This window comes from Capra hircus, chromosome 29, assembly GCF_001704415.2.
Source record: "Capra hircus breed San Clemente chromosome 29, ASM170441v1, whole genome shotgun sequence".
Lineage (NCBI taxonomy): Eukaryota > Metazoa > Chordata > Mammalia > Artiodactyla > Bovidae > Capra > Capra hircus.
This window is the reverse complement of record NC_030836.1, coordinates 43,742,997-43,765,642: the sequence shown is the minus strand read 5'-3', so window position 1 is coordinate 43,765,642 and position 22,646 is coordinate 43,742,997. Positions and strand designations below refer to the sequence as shown.

Sequence of the window (22,646 nt, the reverse complement as noted above, 5' to 3'; positions counted from 1 at the left end):
GAAGATCCCCTGCAAAAGGGCTTGGCAACCCACTCCAGCATTCATTCTTGCCTGGAGAATCCCCTGGATAGAGGAGCCTGGCGGGCTACAGCCCATAGGTCGCAAAGAGTCGGACACGACTGAAGCAACTGTGCACACGGTACAAAACGAGACTAGCACCACTTAGCTTATCAACTTCAGTGGTTGATGATTAAATGCGAGGACGGAGGAACACGCAACGCACGGTGGGCGCATTAACTCTATTCTCTCAATGAGCAGACTAGGTTGGCTGATTGACAGCCAAGATCTGGCGATCTGTGGCAACGGTGGCCCAGGACAGAACGATCTAACAGCAACGCAGTAGGCTTGGGGAGGGGTGAAGGCACGCGACGGTGAAGTCACTCCCTTTGCATAGAACACTCCCATCGCAAGGTGAACCGGAATGAAAGGTCTATCTTCTACTCAGTCCCAGGTACACCTCCCTTTTGCGGCGCAGCAAACGTTCCCCTGGGGCAGACTCAGAACACCCGCCCACGGATTGCGCCCTCTCTACTCACTACCCTTCTGGGGTTGGAGCTAGCCCTAGGCAACGCTACCTTCCGCCCCTAGCAACGGCTCAACTGCTTTCCTCTTCCTATAGGCCAGCAGTTTTCACTTCTTTTTCTGATTGGTCCGCGTAACTCTATTTTGAGCAATCAGTAGCAGCCACGGGGATCTAACTCACTCCCACCCAATTTGGGGGTGATCTAGGAGGGAACACGTTTTTCTTTCCTGCATCCAGTTCCCTGAGAAAGCACCTAACTTATCAAACTATTGTGAGTCCCCTTGGAATGAGTCTCTAAGACATTCTGTTTATTTCTCTTAGGCCCGTAATGTCTTTCCCTTGCCTACGCAGCCCCTCCGAATGGTACGGCCCGCACGACTCCCCTCCCACCCTCCTCTCCCGCTAGCAGCTTTGAGAGCCCGTGTCCTCGGGTAAGTTAAGTCCACTCAGCGGCGGAGACGCTACCATCTGTGCTTAGTAAATGGGGAGACTCTAATCTTCCCCGGGTGCCCCTCTGCCGCTCAGACCACCTCTCGCCTCTCTCATCTGTTGCGCGAACCATAGGCGCGAACCCCAGACAGGTGGTAGGACTGCCGCTCCCGGCGCCACCGGCAGCGCGGGCACGGGAAGGGGGCGCGTGGTACGACCCACGCCCCGCCCCGCCCCGCCGGAAGTGAGGTGTCTCACCCTCCAAGTTCCGGCTCGCAGGGGGTGGGGAGTGTTGTTAACCGGAGCCGCCTCCGCAGTCGCGGGCATTGAGCGGGCTGGCGGTGCTGGGCTCCTGGTGAGTGGGCCGGGGTCGGGCCCGGGTTGTGGTTGGAGTCGGGACCTGGGCGTTCCCCCTCGAAGCCTCCGGGGTTGACGCGCCGCCTCAGCCCCGCCGCCCGCTGTCGGCCTGTCAGCTGGTGGTAGACGGGCGCCCGCGCGGCCGCTCTCCCGGAGGCCCGGCCCCGCCTGCGACGCTCGCAGCTCCTGGCGCTTACAGGTGCAGGGCGGTGGGGGCGACCCGGGTCCCTATCCGTCCCGCTCCTGCATCCTGACGGTCGGCCGTTTCTCCGGTGCCCCGAGTTGACACTGCCCCGGGGGGTGGGGGCGCCAGGGTTCCAGGCTGACGTACCCCGCCCCGCTCCCGCGGGGCGCGCGTCAGAGCTGCCCACCCTGACCGAGCTGTCACTGGCGCTGCCCCTGTCCGGCTGCGCCCCCCAGCACCTTGCCTTCTCCCAGACCGGGCAGCTTGTTCCCGCTTCTGGAGGTTTCTGCTGTTGCATCCCACCCCATCAAAGTCACTTTTAGGGGCAAAGGGAGCAGGTTCCTTCTCCGACTTTGCCGCCTTTCCTCATTCTTCCCTAGAGGCGGCGGTCTGGCAAGGCAGCGTGGAAAGAGCCCTAGATTTGAAACAGGACTAATTCAGGCTCCAGGCCTTGCGTCAGTGTAACCTCGTAACCCCTTTGAGTCTCAGCCTTCTAATTTGTAAGATAGGGGAGCATATGTTATTCTTGACGCGATTTTGGTGAGGACGAAGTGAGGGTTTCTTTCCTTTCTCCTGTTTATTAACACGGCGTCTCAGGCACAGTGCTAGGTTTGCGCAGTATGGGTATCAACAATTCTCTCTTTTCCCCTTGCAGGTCCTCAGGCCAGGGCAATGTTCCGAACTGCCGTGATGATGGCGGCCAGCCTGGCGCTGACCGGGGCCGTGGTGGCTCATGCCTACTACCTCAAGCACCAGTTCTACCCCACGGTGGTGTACCTGACCAAGTCTAGCCCCAGCATGGCAGTGAGTTCAGGGCTCGGGGAGGGAGGAACTCCCTGGGAGGGAAGGAGGAGTCGGCTTGAGACAGGGGTGGGGCTAAAGGTCAGGTAGGTAGGAGAAGAGTGAAGTAGCTGCCAGACCTAATTTGGAACCAGTTGTGTTGGGGATGTGGAGAGGTTCTTGAATGATGAGCCCCGGACAGAACAAGGCAGAAAGTGACCTCAAAACATAGCCTCTCTTCACTCCTAGGTCCTATATATCCAGGCCTTTGTCCTTGTCTTCCTCTTGGGCAAGGTGATGGGCAAAGTGTTTTTCGGACAGCTGAGGGCAGCAGAGATGGAGGTAAGATGTTCATGGCTCCGAAGGTGAGGAGCAGGGAGCTGGGCAAACAGAATGTCTGAGTTCCATATCCTTCCTTGTTCAACCTCCAGCACCTTCTGGAACGTTCCTGGTATGCTGTCACTGAGACTTGTCTGGCCTTCACCGTCTTTCGGGACGACTTCAGCCCCCGCTTTGTTGCTCTCTTTACTCTCCTTCTCTTCCTCAAGTGTTTTCACTGGCTGGCTGAGGACCGTGTGGACTTTGTGAGTTGGGTCAGGGGGTTCTCTGGAGCAGAGTGGCTAGAGGGCAGACTCATGGAGTGAGGGCTGGGTTCGGGGTATGGGGTGAGCCCCAGACTTCCTGACAGGCCCCCTCTCTGCTCTGCCTCAGATGGAACGCAGCCCCAATATCTCCTGGCTCTTTCACTGCCGCATTGTCTGTGAGTGAGACCCACGGGAATGGAGAGGAGGGAGCTTGAGGGAGAAGAGGCGCCATGAAGGACTGGAACATGAAAAGTCATTACCCATGGAGCATGCCATAGAGCACAGGCTGCCCGCTCCACCCACAGCTGTACAGGAAAGATAATTTAGGAAGTTAATTTGCATCATCTCTGCCCTGTTCCACTCCAGGGCTTCTCAACTGCCTGGCCCCGTGTTAGCTCTATGCCTCCTCACCTGGAGCTTGGGCCACCCTTAGGCAGAACCAGAGATCCCAGGGGGCCGGGTTCGGTGGAATGTGCCCACTTGACTAGCTGGGGCCATGGTGGGCTTGAGGGTGGGAGCTGTCTTGGAGCAGGAAGTGGCTGTCAGGCCCTGGGCTGACCCCACCAACCTCCCATTTGGGGGGTCCCCACAGCCCTTATGTTCCTCCTGGGTATCCTGGACTTCCTCTTCGTCAGCCATGCCTATCACAGCATCCTGACCCGAGGGGCCTCTGTGCAGCTGGTGTTTGGCTTTGAGGTAAAACTGGCTTGGGAGGTTGGGAGGACAGGCCTGAGGTGGCACTGCACGTGCCTTCAATCACTTCACAAACCTTTACTGAGCACCTGCTCTGTGGCCAACCTGTGTGGCCACCAAGGAGCAGCTGTCAGTCAGTCCCAGCCCTGCCCACTACACACTCCTAAAAGAGTGGGCAAGGCCTAGAAAGGCATGTGTGGAGGAGCCCTGACCTGTTGCTCAGTTGATGCCAGAGGAGCTTGCTGTTAATGGACAGAAGGAATTAGCTTGATGGACAGCTGGGGAGGTGTGTCTGGTGATGATGGTCCATCTTTGTTGAGTGCTTTCTGTATGCCTGGCCCTGTGCTGAGCACAACCTGCATCTGTTTTAATCAGCAAAGCAACACTGTTACACAGAAGCAGTTAATTCTGTCATTGACAGACATGCAAACTGAAGTTCAGAGTGGTCTAGTAAGTTGCCGAAAGTGCCATCAGCTAGTGAGTGGAGAAGCGAGGAGGACCCTGGTGGCGTCCAAGCCTGTGCTTGTCCCTTGGCACTCTGCTGTGCACAGGCCTGGGGATAGCAGAGTCTGGCTGGAGCAAGGGGGCTGCATTCTTATGTTCCCTGCCCTCCCCACCAGTATGCCATCCTGATGACCATGGTGCTCACCATCTTCATCAAGTATGTGCTACACTCCGTGGACCTCCAGAGCGAAAATCCCTGGGACAACAAGGCTGTGTACATGCTCTACACCGAGCTGTTCACAGGTGAGAGGAGCCTGGCCCTCCCCAACCTGTACCAGCGCCCCCAGCCCGTCCTGCCCAGTCCCGTGACCAGTCACTCTGTCCCCGACGCCCAGGCTTCATCAAGGTTCTGCTGTACATGGCTTTCATGACCATTATGATCAAGGTGCACACGTTCCCCCTCTTCGCCATCCGGCCGATGTACCTGGCCATGAGGTGAGCCTAGCCCGGCCCTGCCACACCTTCGACCCCTCCCCCTCCGTCTCCCTCCTCTACTGAAACTGTCCTTTCAGGCAGTTCAAGAAAGCTGTGACTGACGCCATCATGTCTCGCCGAGCTATCCGCAACATGAACACTCTGTAAGTGGCCCCGTCCCAGCTGCTCGCCCAAGCTCTGCCCCAGGTGCCCCACCTCCAGCTCTGGTCTTGACGTGCCCTTGGCCTGTTCTGACCAGGTATCCAGACGCCACCCCAGAGGAACTGCAGGCGATGGACAATGTCTGCATTATCTGCCGAGAAGAGATGGTGACTGGTGCCAAGAGACTGCCCTGCAACCACATTTTCCATACCAGGTGGGAGAGGCCGAGGAGCCTGGGCATCAGGGGTGGCTCTGGGAGGCAGAATCCCAGGGACCTGCCAACCACTGCCTGGTCTTGACCCCCAGCTGCCTGCGCTCCTGGTTCCAGCGGCAGCAGACCTGCCCCACCTGCCGTATGGACGTCCTTCGGGCATCGCTGCCGACCCAGTCACCGCCGCCCCCTGAGCCTGCAGATCAGGGGCCGCCACCTGCCCCCCACGCCCCACCACTCCTGCCCCAGCCCCCCAACTGTGAGTGGCCCCTTCATCTGGCCGTCCAACAGTGTTGGGTACTTGCCCTGGACTGGGAATGGGAAATCCTGAGGTGAAACAGAGTCTCTGCCCTCTAGAGGAGGTGGGGGGGCCACAAGGGCTGGTCACAGGAAGAGACATAGATGATTGCAGTCACAAGTGATCTGTGCTGAGCTCAGAGAGGGCCTGTGGGAGCAGAGGACGGGACATCCAGACCCCCTGCCTGTGACCTGGATCTATCAGTTGGACCTTTTCTCACCACTGGTCTTCTCTCTACAGTCCCCCAGGGCCTCCTGCCTCCCTTCCCTCCAGGCATGTTCCCACTGTGGCCCCCCATGGGCCCCTTTCCACCTGTCCCACCTCCCCCCGGCTCAGGAGAGGCTGTGGCCCCTCCGTCCAGCAGTGCAGGTGAGCCCTTTGGACATCAGCCAGGGGATGGAAGCAAGGGAAGCAGAGGGCTGTCAACACTTGCTGACTTCCTGTTCTTGCTCTTCAGCCGCCCTTTCTCGGCCCAATGGAGCAGCCACAACCACAGCCGCTGCTGCCGCCTCTGCCCCAGCACCTGGCTCTGCCTCTTCCCCGGAGGCCAGCCCTGCCCCCGGCTTCCCCTTCCCCCCTCCCTGGATGGGCATGCCGCTGCCTCCACCCTTTGGTAAGTGGGGCCTCTCCAGGGGTGGTTTGGGGAGGTGGGGGGTGTCAGGCCCAGGCTGAGCCTCTCTCTCTCCCTTCAGCCTTCCCCCCCATGCCTGTGCCTCCTGCAGGCTTTGCTGGGCTGACCCCAGAGGAGCTGCGGGCTCTGGAAGGCCACGAGCGACAGCACCTGGAGGCCCGGCTACAGAGCCTGCGCAACATCCACACGCTGCTGGACGCCGCCATGCTGCAGATCAACCAGTACCTCACTGTGCTCGCCTCCCTGGGGTACGTCTGCACCTGGGGCCAGGGTGGGCGGCAGGGCTGTGGAGCTGCCAAGAGAAGGCCCCCAGCGGTGGTTTTCAGCCCTTTTCTCCTGCCACCCTTTGATTCAGGCATTCTACCTGTAGGCACACCCAAGGTGTCAGGGTTCTTGGTGACTTTTTATCCTGCCCCTGCACAAGGCCTGTCGGGATCTACAGAGGAGTAGGGTTTATTAAAGAGCTGACCTGAATCTTGTTCCTTTACACTTTCCTAAAGTCAGATTACTCCTAATTCCTGGTACTTCAGTTTTGTCTTGTACACCCTCTCTTGACACAGGGTGACACTTTGACTGGGAATCACTGCCCTTGATCTGAGACAGCAGATAAAGTCACCTGCAGCTAGCCTGGCCCAAGTTCAAGTCCCAATCCTATCACTCGCTTCGTGACCTTCTTTACCTTATTTGAATAGAGGTGTTCTAATTCCTGTTCGCAGGGAACGTGTACAAAGTACATGGTACCCAACAATGTCAGTACAGACTTGGAGGGGAGCTTGAGTCTGAGACTCGTGTGCTTTGTGGGTTATTCGGTGGACTTAGTTGGTCTGGAAGGTGCCTGGCACCTCAGATGGGGACTCGGCAGTGTAACAGTGAACGTGGCCCGCAGTCCCTGCCTGTTCGTGGTTTACTGTCTGTGGTACAGAATTCCAAGGAGTCACGCAACATTGGTCCACTGGCGTCCGCTGATGACGTTGGTGCTGGACTTCACCCTGCCAGGCGCACCGAGTGCAGTCTGTCCAGTCAGGCCAGGATGCCACGCCCTCCTCTCATCCCTTCTCTTCCTAGGCCCCCCCGGCCTGCCACCGCAGCTAACCCCACTGAGGAGGCTGCCCCTAGCGCTGTTGCTGCCACCTCTTCCACCAGCATCCCCAGCTCTGAAGCCACCACCCCATCCCCGGGAGCCTCCCCACCAGCCCCTGAACCTGAGAAGCCTTCAGGTAGTTGCGGTCAGCCCCCGGGGAGTGGGCCAGGGGCCTTGTCTGGGTTCCATTTCTGGACCTCTCTGTCCCCAGCTGCGGAGTCAGCGGGCACCGAGGAGCTGCCTGAAGATGGGGAGCCTGATGCAGCGGAGCTGCGCCGCCGCCGCCTACAAAAGCTGGAGTCCCCTGTTGCCCACTGACAACGCCCCAGCCTTGACCTGCCCCCTCGAGCAGCCCTCGCTGGGACACATCCTGCCACCAAGTGCCAGCTCCCTCCCTACCTGCACCAGGGAGTAGTAACCCCCAGCTCTGGGGCGGAGGAGGTGGCACCCTAGACCAAGTGGAAAGAGGCTGGAGGCCCCAGCTGACTCTAGCCCTTACAGTCCCCTGGCAGCCATGGGGATTTGGGGTCACTTGTAGGCTTCCTCTCCAATCCTTCAGCCTTGTATTCTGCTGGGACCGTGAAGGCAGAAAGGTGCAGCATCTGAGACGCCCTCTGACCCTCCCAATGCCCTTCTGGGAGAAGGGGCAGCCCCTCTGAGCCCCCCTTGTGTGTGGAGTCACGCTGCAGTGCCGAACAGTATTAGCTCCCGTTCCCGAGTGTGGACTCAAGGGGCTGGAGGCAGGCCAGGAACTTGCTCTTGGGCCCGCCCTCCAAGACTGGTACCTAACCTCTTTTCCTACCTAAACTCTCCAGAAGCTCTTTGCGGTGGTCTGCTGTGCCCTTTGTGCCCTGTGGCACTTCCATGTCTTACTAGCAACCACACAACTCAGGGAAAGGAGTATCTGGGGGTAGAAGGGCAGGTGACAGCACCAAGGGGCCCTGCTCTGCCCCTCCCCCCCGGGCCCTTTTCTCCCTGTAGTTTGTTTAAGGTGAGACTCTGGTCTCACCCAGCAGGGACCGGGCAGCCTCACTCTAGGCTGAGAGCTCGTGTGTCTGATTCTGAACCACTGCAAGCCTCAGAACCTATGGAAAGGCCACTTCTTAACTTGCAGAATTTTTCTTGAGTTTAGAAGAATGGGAGTTATTCCTTGCTATGTCTTCTGGCTTAAATTTTGAATTGGAATGCCTGACCCCCAGGAAAGGGAAGCAGGAGTGCTGAGCTCCTCATCTTTCCAGTTTAGAGAAGGCTCTGGGCCAGGTAGGGCCCACAGGAGCCAAGGCCTTGCCTGCCCTGTTTTTTTCCCCTTGGTTTTATGTTACAAGAGTTGCTGGAGACAGTTTCAGATGATTATTTAATTTGTAAATATTGTACAAATTTTAATAGCTTAAATTGTATATACAGCCAAATAAAAACTTGCATTAATGACTGGTGGAACTGGTGTGATAGGATTGGTGTGCCACACTCCCTTTTTCTAAACTCAGGGTGTAGCCTTGAGAGTGGCCTGGAATCTGCGGGTTTATTTATATAAGGCAGTACTGTCCCTGGGCACAGTGTTGAATTATTAAGGTCTTCGGAAGATATACCCATTTTACATATGAAAAAACAACCCTAGAGAGGGTAACTACCTTGCTTGAGGTCAGAGCAAGTAGGGGAGCCATGCTTTGAACCCTGTCTTGAGGCAGCCTGATCCTGAGGTGGGGATGGGGTGGGATCTCAGGTCTCTGGCCTTTAGGACTCCCAAGGTGAGGCAAGTGCGAAGGTTCCTTGGCTGGGGCAGGGTAGGACGATAGGGACAAAAGGTCAGTATCTTCCTGCCTTAAGTACATTGTCCAGCCTTGATACCAGGTCAGCAACCTAGAGGGATGGCTGTGGGCTGCGCCAGGAACTCTCAAGAAGCCCTGCAGGCCAGCTAATCACTTTAGCTTCCTGGAGCTAGAAGCCCAGTCAGGTCCAAATCTAATACAGAATGAGATGGAGGCCATTTTTTACCTCCATGGGTAAAAGGAATGAGCCCAGGGTCTGACGTGCATGGCACTTGGAAATGAAGACCTCCAGGATCTGTGTCTGAGTCACCCTAGGTTCTCTGTAGCCTCTACCAAGCCAGGTCTGACCTAGAAGGGCTCAAGGATTTTTTGCAGCAGTGAACGTCTGTGGGCCAAGGAAGAAATGTGCCCAATGGGTCTGCCCTGGGCTACCTTCCAGTAAACCAGGCTGGGCTATTGCTTTTGAGAGAGGGGCAGTTAACAACCTCTAAAGCTTGAGTGGCTAAAGTCAAGGAGCTCCAATGAAGGGAGAGAAGGATCACGCCAAAGTGGGGCAGGGAGGAATTAACACTCCCCTCAACTTGGCTGTTTCTGGTGCGTCTCCAATAGACAGCTCTCCCCCAGTGCTGACACCCACACAGAGTCCCATTTCCTCCTTTATGCATGCAAGGCCTGCTCCAAGAGCCCTCAGCCCTGGTCTCTGTACCCTCTCTTTCCTTGTTGCTCCAACAGCCTCCTCCCGGGATCCCCAGGACTCCAGTCTGAGGGGGATGCTGTCACAGAGGCTGCTCAGCTGGGCATCAGAAGCCCTTCTCCAGGAGCCAGGCTTTGAGCTGCTGATCAAAGTAGCCCTTGATCCGAAGGGTACCGGTCACCTCATTGACCTGGGTGATAGGTGTCTTCCCCAGCAGTGGGCTCAGAAAATCTTCCACATCCTTCTGCAGGGCCTGGGGGAAGATGACGGATCAGGCCTGGTCAGGAGACCTTTCCCTCCAGAGGCTCCTGTCCCTTCAGCCCTGAAAGGTCAGAACTGGACCCTGACCTACCCACCCACTTACCCAAATGTCCCCCTCCACCTTCCGGATCACAGTCATCTGACGGTTTCCATGCGTGATGTCCTTGTAGACTGGGATGTTGTGCATCCGAGAGCGCCGCACGAAGTAGGGCAGGTTGGGTGGGGGGTCTGTGACAGAGGGACAGGGATAAGTCAAATGTCCTCAGACTTCCTCTCACCTCGCCTTTCTCCTAGGTGTGTAGGGGGTCAGTGAACACTACGGCAAAGCCACCTCCAGACTTCAGATCAGGAGACCCACTCTTTCCGTAAGTTTAGTGCCAGGATCAGCTTGTTCACACTGGTACCTCGAGGCCCAGCACAGGCCCGGCACCAGCAGGTGCTGAAGAAGAAATGAAATCGGGGCTATGCCTCCCTGGATCTTTGGGTCCCCCTCTGGAGCCAATTGTTGCCCTTCTCCACTAGGTCAGGGAGGCTAAAATCAATCTGGCACAAAGGGATAGCGATTTACAAGAACCAAATACCGAGCACGGGCCGAGCTCTGCACAATGCACTTTAATGTGCTGAGCAGATGAGCTCTATTTTGCTGAAACTAAGGTTGGAAGAAGCTAAGCAACTAGATCATACTGACAATGCATGGCAAACCCAAACTTGGACACAGAACTGCCCAACTCCCAAGCCATGTTCTCAGTTATGGCCGGGGTAGAAGTTTTTGGGTCATCTCTCTATGCTTCACTTTTCCCACATGAGAAGACCTCACCCCAATAGTGTGAATGGATGGGTCCTACTAAAACAGGTATCCAATCCCAGGCCCTTTGTTGAACCTAAGATGCCAGCTCTAAGTGATCTCAATATAACCCTCTGGGAAGTCTGGGCCAGGGCAGAAAGACCTCTAGGGAGAGGGATGTTTCCCTGCAGCCTTCAAGCTATCTAAGTGATCTCAATATAACCCTCTGGGAAGCCTGGGCCAGGGCAGAAAGACCTCTAGGGAGAGGGATGTTTCCCTGCAGCCTTCAAGCTATCCCCATCACCCAGCTCACCTCTAGGGGGCTGCCAACCACAAGGAGTGGGATAATGTTCCTGCTTTGGGGGCTTTGGGATGCTGGTGGGGGGTAACAGGCGCTCCACAAAATGGTATTCATCCACAGACTCCAGGAAGCGGGGGTAATCAGGCGTCCCCTGGGTCTGGCTCTGAGACAAAAAAAAAAAAATCTCTCCATCAGCTGGCAGAACTTCAGTTAAGTAGAAAAAAGAAACATTACAGGCAAAGAGAATAGTATAAATAAAAGGCTGGAGTTTAAATAGTATAAATAAGAGGCTGCTCACTGCACTGCTATCCCTTTTCCTGGGGTCAGGAGGTAGGAAAGCACCAGACTTGGGTTTGCCAGGCTGCAGGGTACAGGCTGAGGCCACAGCGTTACCCTCAGGGTACAAGGCTGAGGATATGATGGTGAGTGCCACGGACTCAATAGACACGAATCTCAGCAAACTCCGGGAGATAGTGAAGGACAGCAAAGCCTGGTGTGTGCTGCAGTCCATGGGGGACATGACTTAGTGACTGAACAACAAAGGGTACAAGTCAGGAACTCAGAAGGGCCTGCCTCTCAGGACTTTTGTGGGACTCAAATGAGAAGTGTGTGTATACCTCTGGAAAGACGAGTAACCCTAGCTCCAACCAATCCGGCATTTTTCATTATTTTAGTTTCTTCTGAAGATTCTACTGAAATATTCCACCTCTGGGTTAGGGACTTTCAGCAATCCTGATAATTTCCCACTCACACTCATCTGAAGTGACCTTCCCTCACCTGGAACATTTCACGCTCAAATTCATTTGGACACAACCAGGCACTAAGTGCCTAGGGGTACTGTTTCACTTAATTCTTTTAATTCGACATGTTAGGGGTTTTACTACCTCCTTTGTACATCCAAGACAGATAAAGACATTAGCAAACAATATACCTAAGGTCACATTACAGTCTGTCCTTCCATACTTCTCCCAACAGAAAGCCCGGGCTCCCAAGGTTACAATGAGAATGAAAAGATGAAGCGGCCTATATATCTTGAGTCCTAGGTTCCCAAAAGTCTCGCCAATGATCTGGGGCCAATCTTCACCCTCTGGCTTCTTCCAAAAAAAAAAAAAAAAAAGGACGCAGCCAAAAAAGAAAAAAACTAGGCAGCGAGAGTCGGATTGCTGATTAACTCAAGTTGTCCTGTTAACTAACTCAAGTTGTCCTCCAATCATATTTCAATCCTGTTAATTTAATTAACTCAAGTTTTCCTCCAATCATATTTCAAGCCTGTTAATTTCATTAACTCGTTGTCCTCCAATCATATTTCAAGCCCCACATTCGGAAACGCGCTCCAGGCCCTGCAACCTTCTCTGTCAATCTTGTATCTGAGCTCCAGAAAAGTGCCCCCTAGGGAGGGGCGCAGTTTTTAGATTATAAGGCACACAGTGAGCCTCACACCTAGCCCTCTGCCCTCAGCTCCAGGATCAGCTCTCTCACCAGTGGCCGTAATCCGCAGCCCGGCGGAACACCGGTCCTCCAGCCCCGCAGCACAAACCGAAACGTAGTCGCCGCCATCTTGAACTGTCCCCTAACTAGCTTTCTGCGTGCGCAATCAGCCTGGTCCCGCCCCTTCCTGTTCGCCCCGCCCGGGACCGAGAAGGCGCCTGCGCAGTCCTAAAGAGGCGGAGCCAGAATGGCTTCGGGCGGTACAAATATCAGAGGCCGTGGCGGTCGCTCCTCAGTGACGTCGCACGCAGCAGGCGGAGAGGACGTGCGCTTCCTCGCTCCTTCCTCTTTCTCGACTCCATCTTCGTAGTAGCGGCAGCGGTGTCCGCGATCTAGGTAAGAGTTGGGCTACGGGTGGATCCGAAGGACTTATTAGCAGATTGGCCTCGAGGTTAGAAGACGCGGAAAAAACAGGGAACGAGGGACTGTTCTTGGGGCTGATTCCTGTCGGTCCTCGCTGGCAGTTCGGGCCTTACCCACGTGAGACCCCGAGACCACCTACTTCCCTGCGCATCCGTCCCCGTCCGCCCACCCATTTACCGATCCTCCTCTCTCCCAGAGTATTTCTTCTCTTAGAAACCACCCCTCCCTATCTTTTTTTCAGTCGCCAACATGCAGCTCTTTGTCCGCGCCCAGGAGCTACACACTCTCGAGGTGACCGGCCAGGAGACGGTCGCCCAAATCAAGGTAAGACTCCCTGGTGCCCTCTGGTTTTTTTGTGCGTGTGTTCTTCATCCTCGCTCCTTGCGGGAACGCTGAACCTTGTTTTTCTCCTTAGGCTCATGTAGCTTCGTTGGAGGGCATCGCTCCAGAAGATCAAGTCCTGCTCCTGGCTGGCACGCCCCTAGAGGATGAGGCTACTCTGGGCCAGTGTGGGGTGGAGGCTCTGAGTACTCTGGAAGTAGCCGGCCGCATGCTTGGAGGTGAGTTGGGGAGGACTGTCTTTTGAACCGCCTGTAATCTTATGGGTATAGAGTGTGTCCTCAATCCAGGGTGGTTCTTCCTGTTTATCTCCCTCAGAAGGAACTTTTGAGCGGTCCACGGGAGACTGAGCCAGAGTGTAGTTCTGTTTCAGTCACTTACCAGAAAGACCCTTGTCTGGGTCCTAGTTTCCTCGTCAAAACTGGGTCGTCAGACCAGATCACTAAAGTGCACCTTGTCGTTCACTCGCTAAGTGTGTCTTCCTTTTTGCGACCCCATGAACTGCAGCACACTAGGCTTCCCCATCCTTCACTATCTCCGGAAGCTTCCTTAGGTCTTGTTTAAAGTCAGGAGGTAGAAAATTCTGAAGTGGCACTCCAGAATGTTCCAGACTAGACATTCTTGGTCAGAGTTCAAATCTCTATGACTTTGTTTTCATTTCCTCTTGGGCCCATCTTGCCTTTAAAAGCTTAAGTTGGAGGGACGGAGAAAGGATTTTGCTCGGTGGTGCCTTCTTGTTCTAACTGCTTGCTGTCCTCCTTTCCCACTACAGGTAAAGTCCATGGTTCCCTGGCCCGTGCTGGGAAAGTGAGAGGTCAGACTCCCAAGGTAAGTGAGAGTATTGGTGGTGGTGTTTGGATTTTGTTTTTTTCTGGCACAGCTAAGCCAAAACCCTGGGCTCTTGCCCTGTTTGGTTTCTTCGTTATTGGCAATGAGCCAGAGGAAGGCCTAGAAGAGCCAACCTAGGTCTGATCATCCCTCCCTTTTCCCAGGTGGCCAAGCAAGAGAAGAAGAAGAAGAAGACGGGTAGGGCCAAGAGGCGTATGCAGTACAACCGGCGCTTTGTCAATGTTGTGCCCACCTTTGGCAAGAAGAAGGGCCCTAATGCTAACTCCTAAGTTCTCTGTAATCTTGGCTTTCTCTAATAAAGCCACTTAACCCAATCATACCATTGTTTCATCTTCATTTCCAGGGCCTGAGGGAATGATGTGGTTTCTAGGGCTAGTGGTATGAACAGGCCTCACTTTGGTTTCCTGGCATTGTAAACTCAGTGACTGGACGGGAGTGGAAGAGTGGTAAACATGTTTTTAAAAAACTTCCTGTGAAAATTGGTAACCACAGAGGCCAGCCTTTTGGGGAATATCAGTCTAGTGTTTCTCTGAACTTGGAATAGGTGTGGCCTTACTGGAGTCCAGGTCAGGAATCTACTCTACCCTAGCTTTAGAAAGTGTTGCCTGATCATATTGGCACTGCAGTGATCATTTGTTGTGATTTCCTGACTGGCCTTGGTAACCTAATCATAGACCTCACAGGTGAGGTTGCTTGGTTGATGGGTTCAGTGTTCCCAGAAGTGGAGTTATCTGGAGCTGATTAAAGTTTCCTAGAAACACATGCATACACATTTATTCTGCTAAGGTTTTTGAACCTCGTATTTCTTGGGATACGGCATACTATGGGGTGAAGACCTTGGGCTCTAGACAGGACTGTCTTGAGTCCGGATCCTTGCTCCATTTATTCACTGGCTGGCTGGCTTTTTAAATTTTTTTTACTGTGTTATGCAGCTTATAGGATTCTGGTTTGGCAACCAGGGCTCGAATCCAGGCCTGGCAGTGAAAGCACTGAGTCCTAACTACTGGACTGCCAGAGAAGTCCTCTGCCATCATCTCCCAGATCTTTGTAGCTCCACGGGGAACTTTGGTTGCACCATCAGGGATCTAGTTCCCTGACAAGGGCTGAACCGGAGCTCCCTGCACTGGCAGTGTTGAGTCTTAACCACTGGACCACCAGGGAAGTCCTTGCCATCTTCTCTTGAGAGTTGCTTTTGAGGATTAAAGGATATAAAGGGTTTAGATCAGCTCCTGCCATCTAGAAAAGTGCACAAATGTACTATTTTTGTCTTTTATAGTGAGCCTTCTAGAAAGACACTGGCCCCATCTCTTTTAGGAGTTTAGTTTCTTGTGAGGAAAGCAAGAAAGTAGGGTGCGGTAATCAAAGGGGGAGTGAGTGGTGGATAGACAGCTACCCTAGGAAGGTCTCTGAGGATGGGATCTGAGACCTTAAACAGGAAATGATTAAGTGGTTAAACGGTGACTTTTCAGCCAGGAAAACTGTGGCGATGTGTAGCAGATCCTGCAGGGTCTTGTCAGATGTGGAGAGGAGTGTGGTTTCAGTCCAAGTGCAGGTCAGGGTTTTAAAGTAAGGGCCTGCTGGATTGTGACTTGTGATCTACTTTCTCTAGCTGACTTTTCTGGAGGGCTGGCAAAAGGAAACCAGTTAGGCTGGTGTCGTCTAATTGAAGAACTAGTAGCTTAGACTGCCAGGGGTAGTGTGGGTGTGTGTGCACTGTTGCTCAGTCATGTCCGACTGTTTGCAACCCCATGGACTGTAGCCTGCCAGACTCCTCTGTCCATAAGAGTTTTCCAGGCAAGAATACTGGAGTGGGTTGCCATTTCCTCCTCCAGGGGATCTTCCTGACCCAGGGACTGAACCCATCTCTTGCGTCTCCTGCATTGGCAGGTGGATTCTTTACCACTAGTGACACCTGGGAACCCACTTCCCTGGTGGCTCAGACGGTAAAGCATCTGCCCGCAATGCGGGAGACCCATGTTCAATCCCTTGGTCGGGAAGATCCCCTGGAAAAAGAAATGGCAACCCACTCCAGTACTCTTGCCTGAAAAATTCCAGCAACACCTGGGAAGGGGGGATGCAAAAATGAGCAGACTTCAAATCCATCCAGATCTTGGTAGGAAAATAGATGATCCATATTGAGATAAAGACAAGGTATTTTAAAGGTAGAACTGACTAGTTGTGGGACTGAATATGAGTAAGGTGAGGCACTTTGGTTTCTTTGGAACCAGAGCTTTCAGGGGTGCCATAAATCGAGGCTTCATAGCTTTTGGCACAGTTGGTGAGTCATCACCCCCAATCTACCGCAAACTTAGTTCCATTAGGACAGGTACCCCATCTCATTTTGCTCTTCGGTGTATTTTCTTTGGAAGTCGGAGGAGCTCAAAAATTTTAATGTTGCTTCCTCAAGAGGGGAAATGCTCCCAACACACCCTGTCTAGGCTAAGTACCCCTCCCTGGTCTTCCTTTCACTCTCCTTCCATTCTTCCCTGGTAGAATGGCCGCCCCTCCAGCGCAGGGACGCCTCATCTCCCATCGACTTGGCACAGTTAGTGCCTAGAGTAGGTCAGTTCAGTTCAGTCGCTCAGTCGTGTCCGGCTCTGCAACTCCATGGACAGCAGCACGCCAGGCTTCCCTGTCCTTCAAGTTTAGTCAAGATTGGGTTTTGGAAAAAAAAATAAAAGATTGGGTTTTGCCAAAGCGCTTTATGATGCTAAAAGCAACCACTAGGGGGCGGGCTGGTACCGACCGAGCTCCCGGCAGACGCCCTTTTCCTACGCTCCCACCGCTCGGGGCGGGGCTACCTCACCAACGGCCCCTGTGCCGTATCTCGGGTCAAGTGGCGGGTGTCGCTTGACCTCCGAATGCGGCCGGAAACTGCCGAGAAGGGCTTTGACGAAGCGCTCCGTCGGCCCCGCAAAGAGGCGGAAGTAGCCGAGAAGCGCCGGAAACTTCCGATCTGCGGCGCGAGTTCTTTGGCTGTGCGCTGCGCCAGTTGTCATGGAGCCGGCCGGGCCGTGTGGTTTCTGCCCCACTGGGGAGGCCCAGCCGGCTCGCTACACCTGCCCTCGCTGTAACGTGCCCTACTGCTCGCTGCGCTGCTACCGGGCGCATGGCAGCTGCGCCGAAGAGTTCTACCGTGACCAGGTGCTGGGAGAACTGCGCGGTCGCAGCGCCTCGCCCAGCCGCCTGGCCACCGCCCTGCGCCGGCTGCGTCAGCAACGTGAGACCGAGGATGAGCCCGGGGACGCAGGCCTCAGGCCTGGCCCGGCGCCCGGCGGCCTCTCAGGACTCTGGGAGCGGCTGGCCCCGGCCGAGAAGGTGGCCTTCGAGCGGCTGCTGAGCCGAGGCGAGGCCGGGAGGCTGCTGCCTCCGTGGCGGCCGTGGTGGTGGGGTCGCGGGGCCGGGCCGCGGCTTCTGGAGGAGCTAGGTGATGCCCCAAGCGGCGATGCCGAGGAACTGGAGCCCTCCTCCGCGAGGATGCCGCCGGAACCCGTGAGGGATGAGCCCGCGGCTGTCGAGCCGGTTCTTGGAGACCTCCCCGGGGCCTGCCCTCCCGCCGTGCCCACCCGGATCCCCGCGCTGGCCAGCCTGAGCAGGGGCCGGACGTCGCCGCTCGTGCGCTTCCAGCTGCCCAACGTGCTATTTGCCTACGCGCACACTCTGGCCTTGTATCACGGCGGCGACGAGGCGCTGCTCTCGGACTTCTGTGCCACACTGCTCGGCGTTTCCGGAGCCCTGGGCTCCCAGCAGGTCTTCGCCTCTGCCGAGGAAGCCCTGCAGGCCGCAGCCCATGTGCTGGAAGCAGGCGAGCATCCCCCCGGACCTCTGGGCACACGGGGAGCCATGCGCGAGGCTGCCCGCATCCTGCTGGGTGAGGGCCCGGCCAACCAGAAAAGCTACACGCTGGCAGCGCTGGGGGACCTGGCGCAGACCCTGGGCCGGGCCCGGAAACAAGCGGTGGCCCCCGAAGAACGAGATCGCCTCTACCGGGCCCGAAAGAAATGCCAGTTCCTTCTGTCTTGGACCAACGAAAATGAGGACGCCCTCACACCCCTGGCTCTAGACTGTGCCACGGCCCACCGAGCTCACACTGTGGCAGCCGAGGAGGTGGCAGCCCTCATGGGGGAGCTGGAGCAGCTTTGGGGAGGCCCCCTGCCACCTGCCCGGAGGACTCTTATTGAGGAGCTCCCCGGCTGAACCCTTTGTCATTAATAAAGCTGTGACCGCTCTGCCCTGTCGCCAGTGCCCATTTCTGAGTGGTGGGTCTTGTGCCACCGTTCCCCAGACTCTTGGGCCCACAAACTGCCTGTCAGCTTCTCCTTGACTGGGGCTGACCCAGCCAGTCTTTAAACAGCCTGGCCCAGAAAGGGAGAGAAGCAGCACCAAGGATTCCAGCTGTTTATCTAAGGAGGAAGAGCAGCACACCCCCCCTACACACCCACTCCATTTTGGAGCACTGGCTTCATTTCCCCCTTGCTCCAGCCACCTATCAGGCCGTTCATCCCAGTGTTTTGGAGCTCTGGGCAGGGTAGGGTACAGGCCCTTGTGTCCCGGGTGCGTCCAGGCTCCTGGTGCCCAGTGTGCTGGCAGCTGGGCAGGCACGTGCCCCAACCTGGGGTGTCTGGAGCTGCTTCAGTAGACGTAGGGCACGATTCGGTAGGGCACACGCCGGCAGTATTCGTGCCAGGCTAGGCCGTACTTCTGCAGACACTGCCGCTCATCCCGGTCCTCACGGTGCACCAGCAGCGCAGTGAAGTAGAGGAAGTAGAAGTAGGGCAACAGGTGGAACACCCCTGTGGGGAAAGGGGTTTTTCTGACCACTCAGCCAGCCTACCGGTTCACAAACCTTTCCGCCGCTAGTGGCTCACAGGGGCATCGGCTCAATGCTAAAAGGGCTAAAATCTGCAGGGAGAGCTGGCATGCTAGGCTGTTGCAGAGGTCTGCCCCAGCCACAGCCTGAGTGCATCCCCAGCTCCCTGATTACTCCCTCCACTGGGGTGCAGCCCTGTTCTCCATTCTGCATCCAGACTGGGCATCTTCTACCTTGGCCCCCCACACACACAGTTGTGGCCCCTCTCAAATAACTCACCGCACGGCAAGGACCAGGCCAGAGCCATGATGAGGTCTCCAAGGTAGTTGGGATGGCGGACCATACCCCACCACCCAGACACCAGCAGCCGTCGCCCTGTGGCTGTAGAGATGGTCTCAAGGTCTGGAGAAAGACACAGTGGGATGGGGGAACCCTTGGAAATCCAGCTGCCCCACCTCACTGATGGCACCCAAGAAACCCAGCTCACCAGCCACTCTGGGATCAGAAGGATTCTTTCGGAAGGTGTTTTTCTGAGAATTGGCTCCACGGAAGATGTAGTAACCAACAGCTGGGGGAAAGCGTGAGCAGGCGGTCAGGGGCCTTCCATCTGACCCTGACCAACTACCCACAGCCTAGACTCAGTCTGCCAGGAGACCGAGGACCAAGCCCTTAGCTTTAAAGAAGCATGTGAGGCTTGGCACCTACCCAAGGGGTGCTCAGTAAATAATGAAAGGGGGAAGGGGAATGCTGCTCCTTCCCCACTGACCATTGATGAGGCAGATGAATGAGGCCAGGGGCCACCCCAGAGGCTGTGGGTGATACAGCAGGAACTGGGCCTGCAGGCTGTAGGTGAAGGGTACCCAGGCGAGGTCCCCAAAGGCCAGCATGAAGCCAAACCCGTCATGGATGATGTCCATGGTGGTCAGGACTGCCTCCTGCAGGAACAGGACCCAGACACACTGGCTTAGTCCCTGCAAAGTCCTCAGGCACCCTCCCCTACCTCCCCGGCCCTGTCCTGCCTCACCTCGTACCAAAGGGCATCAGCCACATACAGTAGCTGGAAGCCATTGACCAGCCACATGGCCAGTGAGGGACTCCCCCGAAGTTCTGCTTCCTGCATCAGCAAGGCCAGGTTGATGAGGACCTGGGGGTTAGGCGGAGGGTGAGACAGGGCAGTCTGTCCCCAGTCCATTTCTACAAAGGTGACAGTGCCTGGAAAGGCAGCGACCAGCCTGCCCCCTGTCTCAGCTCTCCGTCGCTAACTCTCCAGGCCTGTGTTGAGTGGCTCCAGCCATGTCCCCAGGGGCAGAGAGACTGCGTTTGTCTGCCTCCTGACCTGTTTTTCCTTGCCTTGTCCTGCAGTGTTCCCTTCAGGAGAGCAGCATAGGGAGCAACTGGACACTGCAGGCTTGAGAGTCAAATCTGACTTGGTTTTGAATCTCAGCTTTGCCACCTGGGCAAGCTGCTCACCCTCTCTAAAGGTCAGCCTCCTTTCCCACCTCCACGTAGAAAATGGAGATAATCATGGCCGTAATGTGTGTGCAGTGCTCAGCATGGTGTGTTTGGCCATAGTAAGTGCTCAGTAATGACTAGCTGGCATCAAATCTGTAATGAGCATCCCCATTCAGGTAGCACTGGGCTTGGTGCTGTCAGTCAGGCTACCAATTCTAATCCTCACCATAATCTTGGGAGGAAGCTCTTACTCCATTTCACACATGAGGAAATAGCCTTGAAGGCCAGGATCCAGACCCCTGATGGGCACTCAGCATTCCTCCCGCTTCTGGATGAAGCAGTTTCCAGGGTGATGGGGACCTTGCCCAAGACATGCTTCAGGAAATCATGACCACAGACCAGTATGCGTGATTATAAACAAAAAACACAGTTGGCCTGTTGTCAAGGCCACCAATGATGGACAGGTTGCTAAGTCCACTGATGAGTTTGAAGTTCTGCACCGTTCTGACCTCTAGCAGCACAGAATCATCCCTTCAAAATTTTGCACTTGATGGTTTTATTTAAAATGGTCTCTCCTAATTCCCTCCGTGCTTTTTCCTCGCAGCATCCCCTGACATGTGACATATTTTATTCCTATTAGAATGTAGGCTTCATGAAGACAGACTTTTTTTTCTTTCTTCCCTGTAACTATGTTTTTCTTTTGTCTCCCAGTACCTGGAGCAGTGCTTAGAGCACATGATGAACTCAACAAATAATTGTGGAATGATTAACGACATGTCAGCACTATTTTGGCCCTGCCTTGCCCAGGCATTGCTCACCCATCCCACCCCTCCCCCTGGTTGGAGGCCCACTTAGCCATGCCCAGCATACCCAGCCGATGAGGCCAGGTCGCAGTTCGCAGAAATATTTGAAGTCAAAGGAACAGATGCGCGGGTTGAGCTCCCGTCCCAGGAAGAAGTCGTAGATGAGATTGCCTGGAGAATAAAGGAGGGTGACGCTGCAAGCCAGCACCCCCATCTGCCACTATCCTTACCCGACCGGGTCTCCTCTCACCTGAGTTCCCTCCAGGTGCCAGGGCCGAGGCAGGGGCTACCAGAGCCTTCAGATACAGAAGGAGGCTGAAGATGAAGGCGGTGAGGGTGGCCGCAAATGCCAAGGGCAAGAGCATTTCCGGGAGCGCGCTCAGGGGCAGCCCGGCTGACACCCCCAGGGCCACCAGGAGGGCTGTCAGCACCAGGGCCTGGAAGCCTGAACCGCAGCACATGATGAGTCCTGGGATTGAGACTCTCCACCTCCGCCGCCCCCCACCGCTGAACACACACACACAACCTAAAGCCCAGGGAGGTTGCAGACCTAGCCACTAATCTGACACTGGCTCTTGGGGGGGTCACCCCAGCCACGTCTCTGAGTAGCAGCAAGTGCTAGGAATGGAGAAAGGAGGGGTGTGGAGGGAACCAATGAAACCCCGTATGTCCTGGGTGTAAAAGAGGCGCAAAATAAGTGTCTGGGGTCTCGGGCGCATCTCTATGACCTTCCCATTGGGCCTGGGGCTCCACCCGCCAAACCCGCAGCTCCACGCAAGGACCTAGCCCCCAGGCACCGTTAATGGGGTAGCGCAGTCGACTCTTGTCCTTCAATTCCTGCCCCTCAGCCACCTGCGGGCACAAAGCGGTTCTGATAAGGGTTGAGGGGGGCCTTCCTTCTCGCCGAGCCCCTGCCCTCCGCCGCCTCCCCAGCGCGTTCGCGAGCAGAGGCCACACCTTGCGCGCCGGCAAGAGGTAGAGCGCCGCCTGCAGGCCGAGCCAGGTGAGACAGAGCAACAGCGCCCACGGGCTCCACAGCTCCTCCAGTCCCGGCAGGTAGGGGGGTGGGCCCAGAAGGCGCGCCGGTCCCGAGCGGGCCACCAGTAGCAGGTGAAACATAGTGACCGGGAGCAGCAGCATCAGCGCCGCGGCGCCTGGGGAAGGGGGCGATCCGTCCGGGGGTCCGCTCTCCGGCTCTCCCTGACCCCCACAGGCACCTTTCCATATCCAGGGCTCCCTTGGCATTCCCACTGCCCTCTTCCTTACCCGGTTCTCAGCCCTTGGTCCCGTTCTCTGACTTCTATCTTGCTCCCCTCGAGGACTCCACTCCTAGTCCCCTAGTCGGCCCAGTCCTCCACTGCACAAATCCCCAGCTCTGCAGCCCCTTCTCCCTACACTCCCCTGCAAACCCCTAGATCCCACTGCCCCCCGATACCTCGCGGTCTTTCACCCTCAGATCCCTGTTAACAGCTCAACCCTCCAGTTCTCCCTCTAAGTCTCAGACCTTAAGTACCCCTCTCTGCCCCATTACCCAAGGGTCCTCCGAATTCCAGCGGGGCCCGAGAGCCCTGAGGAGGGGCCATGGTCTCCGCTGCGCTGGGGGCTGGAACCTCTCAAGCGTCAAGGAAACACAGCCCACCCCATCCCCCAGGAGGTGGGCTCACTGCCGAGGAGGACCGAGCCCAGCTGGGCTTGCACCTGTCTGGGCAGCAGACAGCGACCGCTTTTGTCCCGAGGTCTTTAAATGGACCCGCCCCCGGCCCATCCTGGGCCCAGCGGGTCAGCCAATCAGCTCTCGGGGGCGAGACCAACGTGAGCACCTCCAAAGCAGCCTCTGCAGTCTCACAGCTCCACCCCAGTCCTCCAAGTCCCGCCCAGCCTCCCC

At 56.0% G+C, this 22,646-nt stretch overlaps 5 protein-coding genes across 6 annotated transcripts; 3 read left to right on the top strand and 2 right to left on the bottom strand.

Moving 5' to 3' along the window:
- Positions 1,204–8,276, top strand: SYVN1 (synoviolin 1). Of its 2 annotated transcripts, none has more exons than XM_018042980.1 (16): positions 1,204–1,307; positions 2,149–2,297; positions 2,523–2,615; positions 2,705–2,857; positions 2,985–3,033; positions 3,450–3,553; positions 4,171–4,297; positions 4,390–4,489; positions 4,567–4,632; positions 4,728–4,844; positions 4,937–5,100; positions 5,380–5,508; positions 5,597–5,752; positions 5,862–6,018; positions 6,836–6,987; positions 7,063–8,276. In XM_018042980.1, exons 2-16 carry the CDS (start codon positions 2,166–2,168, stop codon positions 7,167–7,169), a joined length of 1,806 nt encoding a protein of 601 aa, XP_017898469.1. In that variant the 5' UTR covers positions 1,204–1,307; positions 2,149–2,165; the 3' UTR covers positions 7,170–8,276. The 2 variants fall into 2 exon arrangements, with proteins under 2 accessions (XP_017898469.1, XP_017898468.1); XM_018042979.1 differs by having other exon boundaries at positions 5,832–6,018.
- Positions 8,191–12,237, bottom strand: MRPL49 (mitochondrial ribosomal protein L49). Its single transcript, XM_005699886.3, has 4 exons — positions 12,137–12,237; positions 10,670–10,820; positions 9,676–9,800; positions 8,191–9,564 (listed from the first exon to the last, which is right to left on the bottom strand). The coding sequence occupies exons 1-4, from the start codon at positions 12,212–12,214 to the stop codon at positions 9,418–9,420; spliced, it is 501 nt and encodes a 166-aa protein (XP_005699943.2). The 5' UTR covers positions 12,215–12,237; the 3' UTR covers positions 8,191–9,417.
- Positions 12,316–14,015, top strand: FAU (FAU, ubiquitin like and ribosomal protein S30 fusion). The gene is made up of 5 exons (XM_005699885.3): positions 12,316–12,481; positions 12,750–12,832; positions 12,924–13,068; positions 13,620–13,675; positions 13,840–14,015. The coding sequence occupies exons 2-5, from the start codon at positions 12,758–12,760 to the stop codon at positions 13,963–13,965; spliced, it is 402 nt and encodes a 133-aa protein (XP_005699942.1). The 5' UTR covers positions 12,316–12,481; positions 12,750–12,757; the 3' UTR covers positions 13,966–14,015.
- ZNHIT2 (zinc finger HIT-type containing 2) lies at positions 16,494–17,934 on the top strand. Its single transcript, XM_018042978.1, has one exon. The coding sequence runs from the start codon at positions 16,694–16,696 to the stop codon at positions 17,891–17,893; it is 1,200 nt and encodes a 399-aa protein (XP_017898467.1). The 5' UTR covers positions 16,494–16,693; the 3' UTR covers positions 17,894–17,934.
- TM7SF2 (transmembrane 7 superfamily member 2) lies at positions 18,081–22,569 on the bottom strand. The gene is made up of 10 exons (XM_005699882.3): positions 22,293–22,569; positions 21,719–21,915; positions 21,559–21,613; positions 21,012–21,206; positions 20,829–20,932; positions 19,531–19,650; positions 19,273–19,441; positions 18,994–19,074; positions 18,786–18,908; positions 18,081–18,489 (listed from the first exon to the last, which is right to left on the bottom strand). The coding sequence occupies exons 1-10, from the start codon at positions 22,342–22,344 to the stop codon at positions 18,329–18,331; spliced, it is 1,257 nt and encodes a 418-aa protein (XP_005699939.2). The 5' UTR covers positions 22,345–22,569; the 3' UTR covers positions 18,081–18,328.

Coding starts and splice junctions, on each gene's coding strand:
- SYVN1 (XM_018042979.1), top strand. CDS start 2,166: ATGTTCCGAACTGCCGTGATGATGGCGGCCAGCCTGGCGCTGACCGGG. Junction 2,858..2,984: donor CTGAGGACCGTGTGGACTTT/GTGAGTTGGGTC, acceptor GCTCTGCCTCAG/ATGGAACGCAGCCCCAATAT. Junction 3,554..4,170: donor AGCTGGTGTTTGGCTTTGAG/GTAAAACTGGCT, acceptor CCTCCCCACCAG/TATGCCATCCTGATGACCAT.
- MRPL49 (XM_005699886.3), bottom strand. CDS start 12,214: ATGGCGGCGACTACGTTTCGGTTTGTGCTGCGGGGCTGGAGGACCGGT. Junction 10,821..12,136: donor GCTGCGGATTACGGCCACTG/GTGAGAGAGCTG, acceptor TTTTTGTCTCAG/AGCCAGACCCAGGGGACGCC. Junction 9,801..10,669: donor TGGTTGGCAGCCCCCTAGAG/GTGAGCTGGGTG, acceptor CCTCTGTCACAG/ACCCCCCACCCAACCTGCCC.
- FAU (XM_005699885.3), top strand. CDS start 12,758: ATGCAGCTCTTTGTCCGCGCCCAGGAGCTACACACTCTCGAGGTGACC. Junction 13,069..13,619: donor AGCCGGCCGCATGCTTGGAG/GTGAGTTGGGGA, acceptor TTCCCACTACAG/GTAAAGTCCATGGTTCCCTG. Junction 13,676..13,839: donor TGAGAGGTCAGACTCCCAAG/GTAAGTGAGAGT, acceptor CCCTTTTCCCAG/GTGGCCAAGCAAGAGAAGAA.
- ZNHIT2 (XM_018042978.1), top strand. CDS start 16,694: ATGGAGCCGGCCGGGCCGTGTGGTTTCTGCCCCACTGGGGAGGCCCAG.
- TM7SF2 (XM_005699882.3), bottom strand. CDS start 22,344: ATGGCCCCTCCTCAGGGCTCTCGGGCCCCGCTGGAATTCGGAGGACCC. Junction 19,651..20,828: donor GACCTGGCCTCATCGGCTGG/GTATGCTGGGCA, acceptor CCTAACCCCCAG/GTCCTCATCAACCTGGCCTT. Junction 19,075..19,272: donor ATTCATCTGCCTCATCAATG/GTCAGTGGGGAA, acceptor GCTTTCCCCCAG/CTGTTGGTTACTACATCTTC.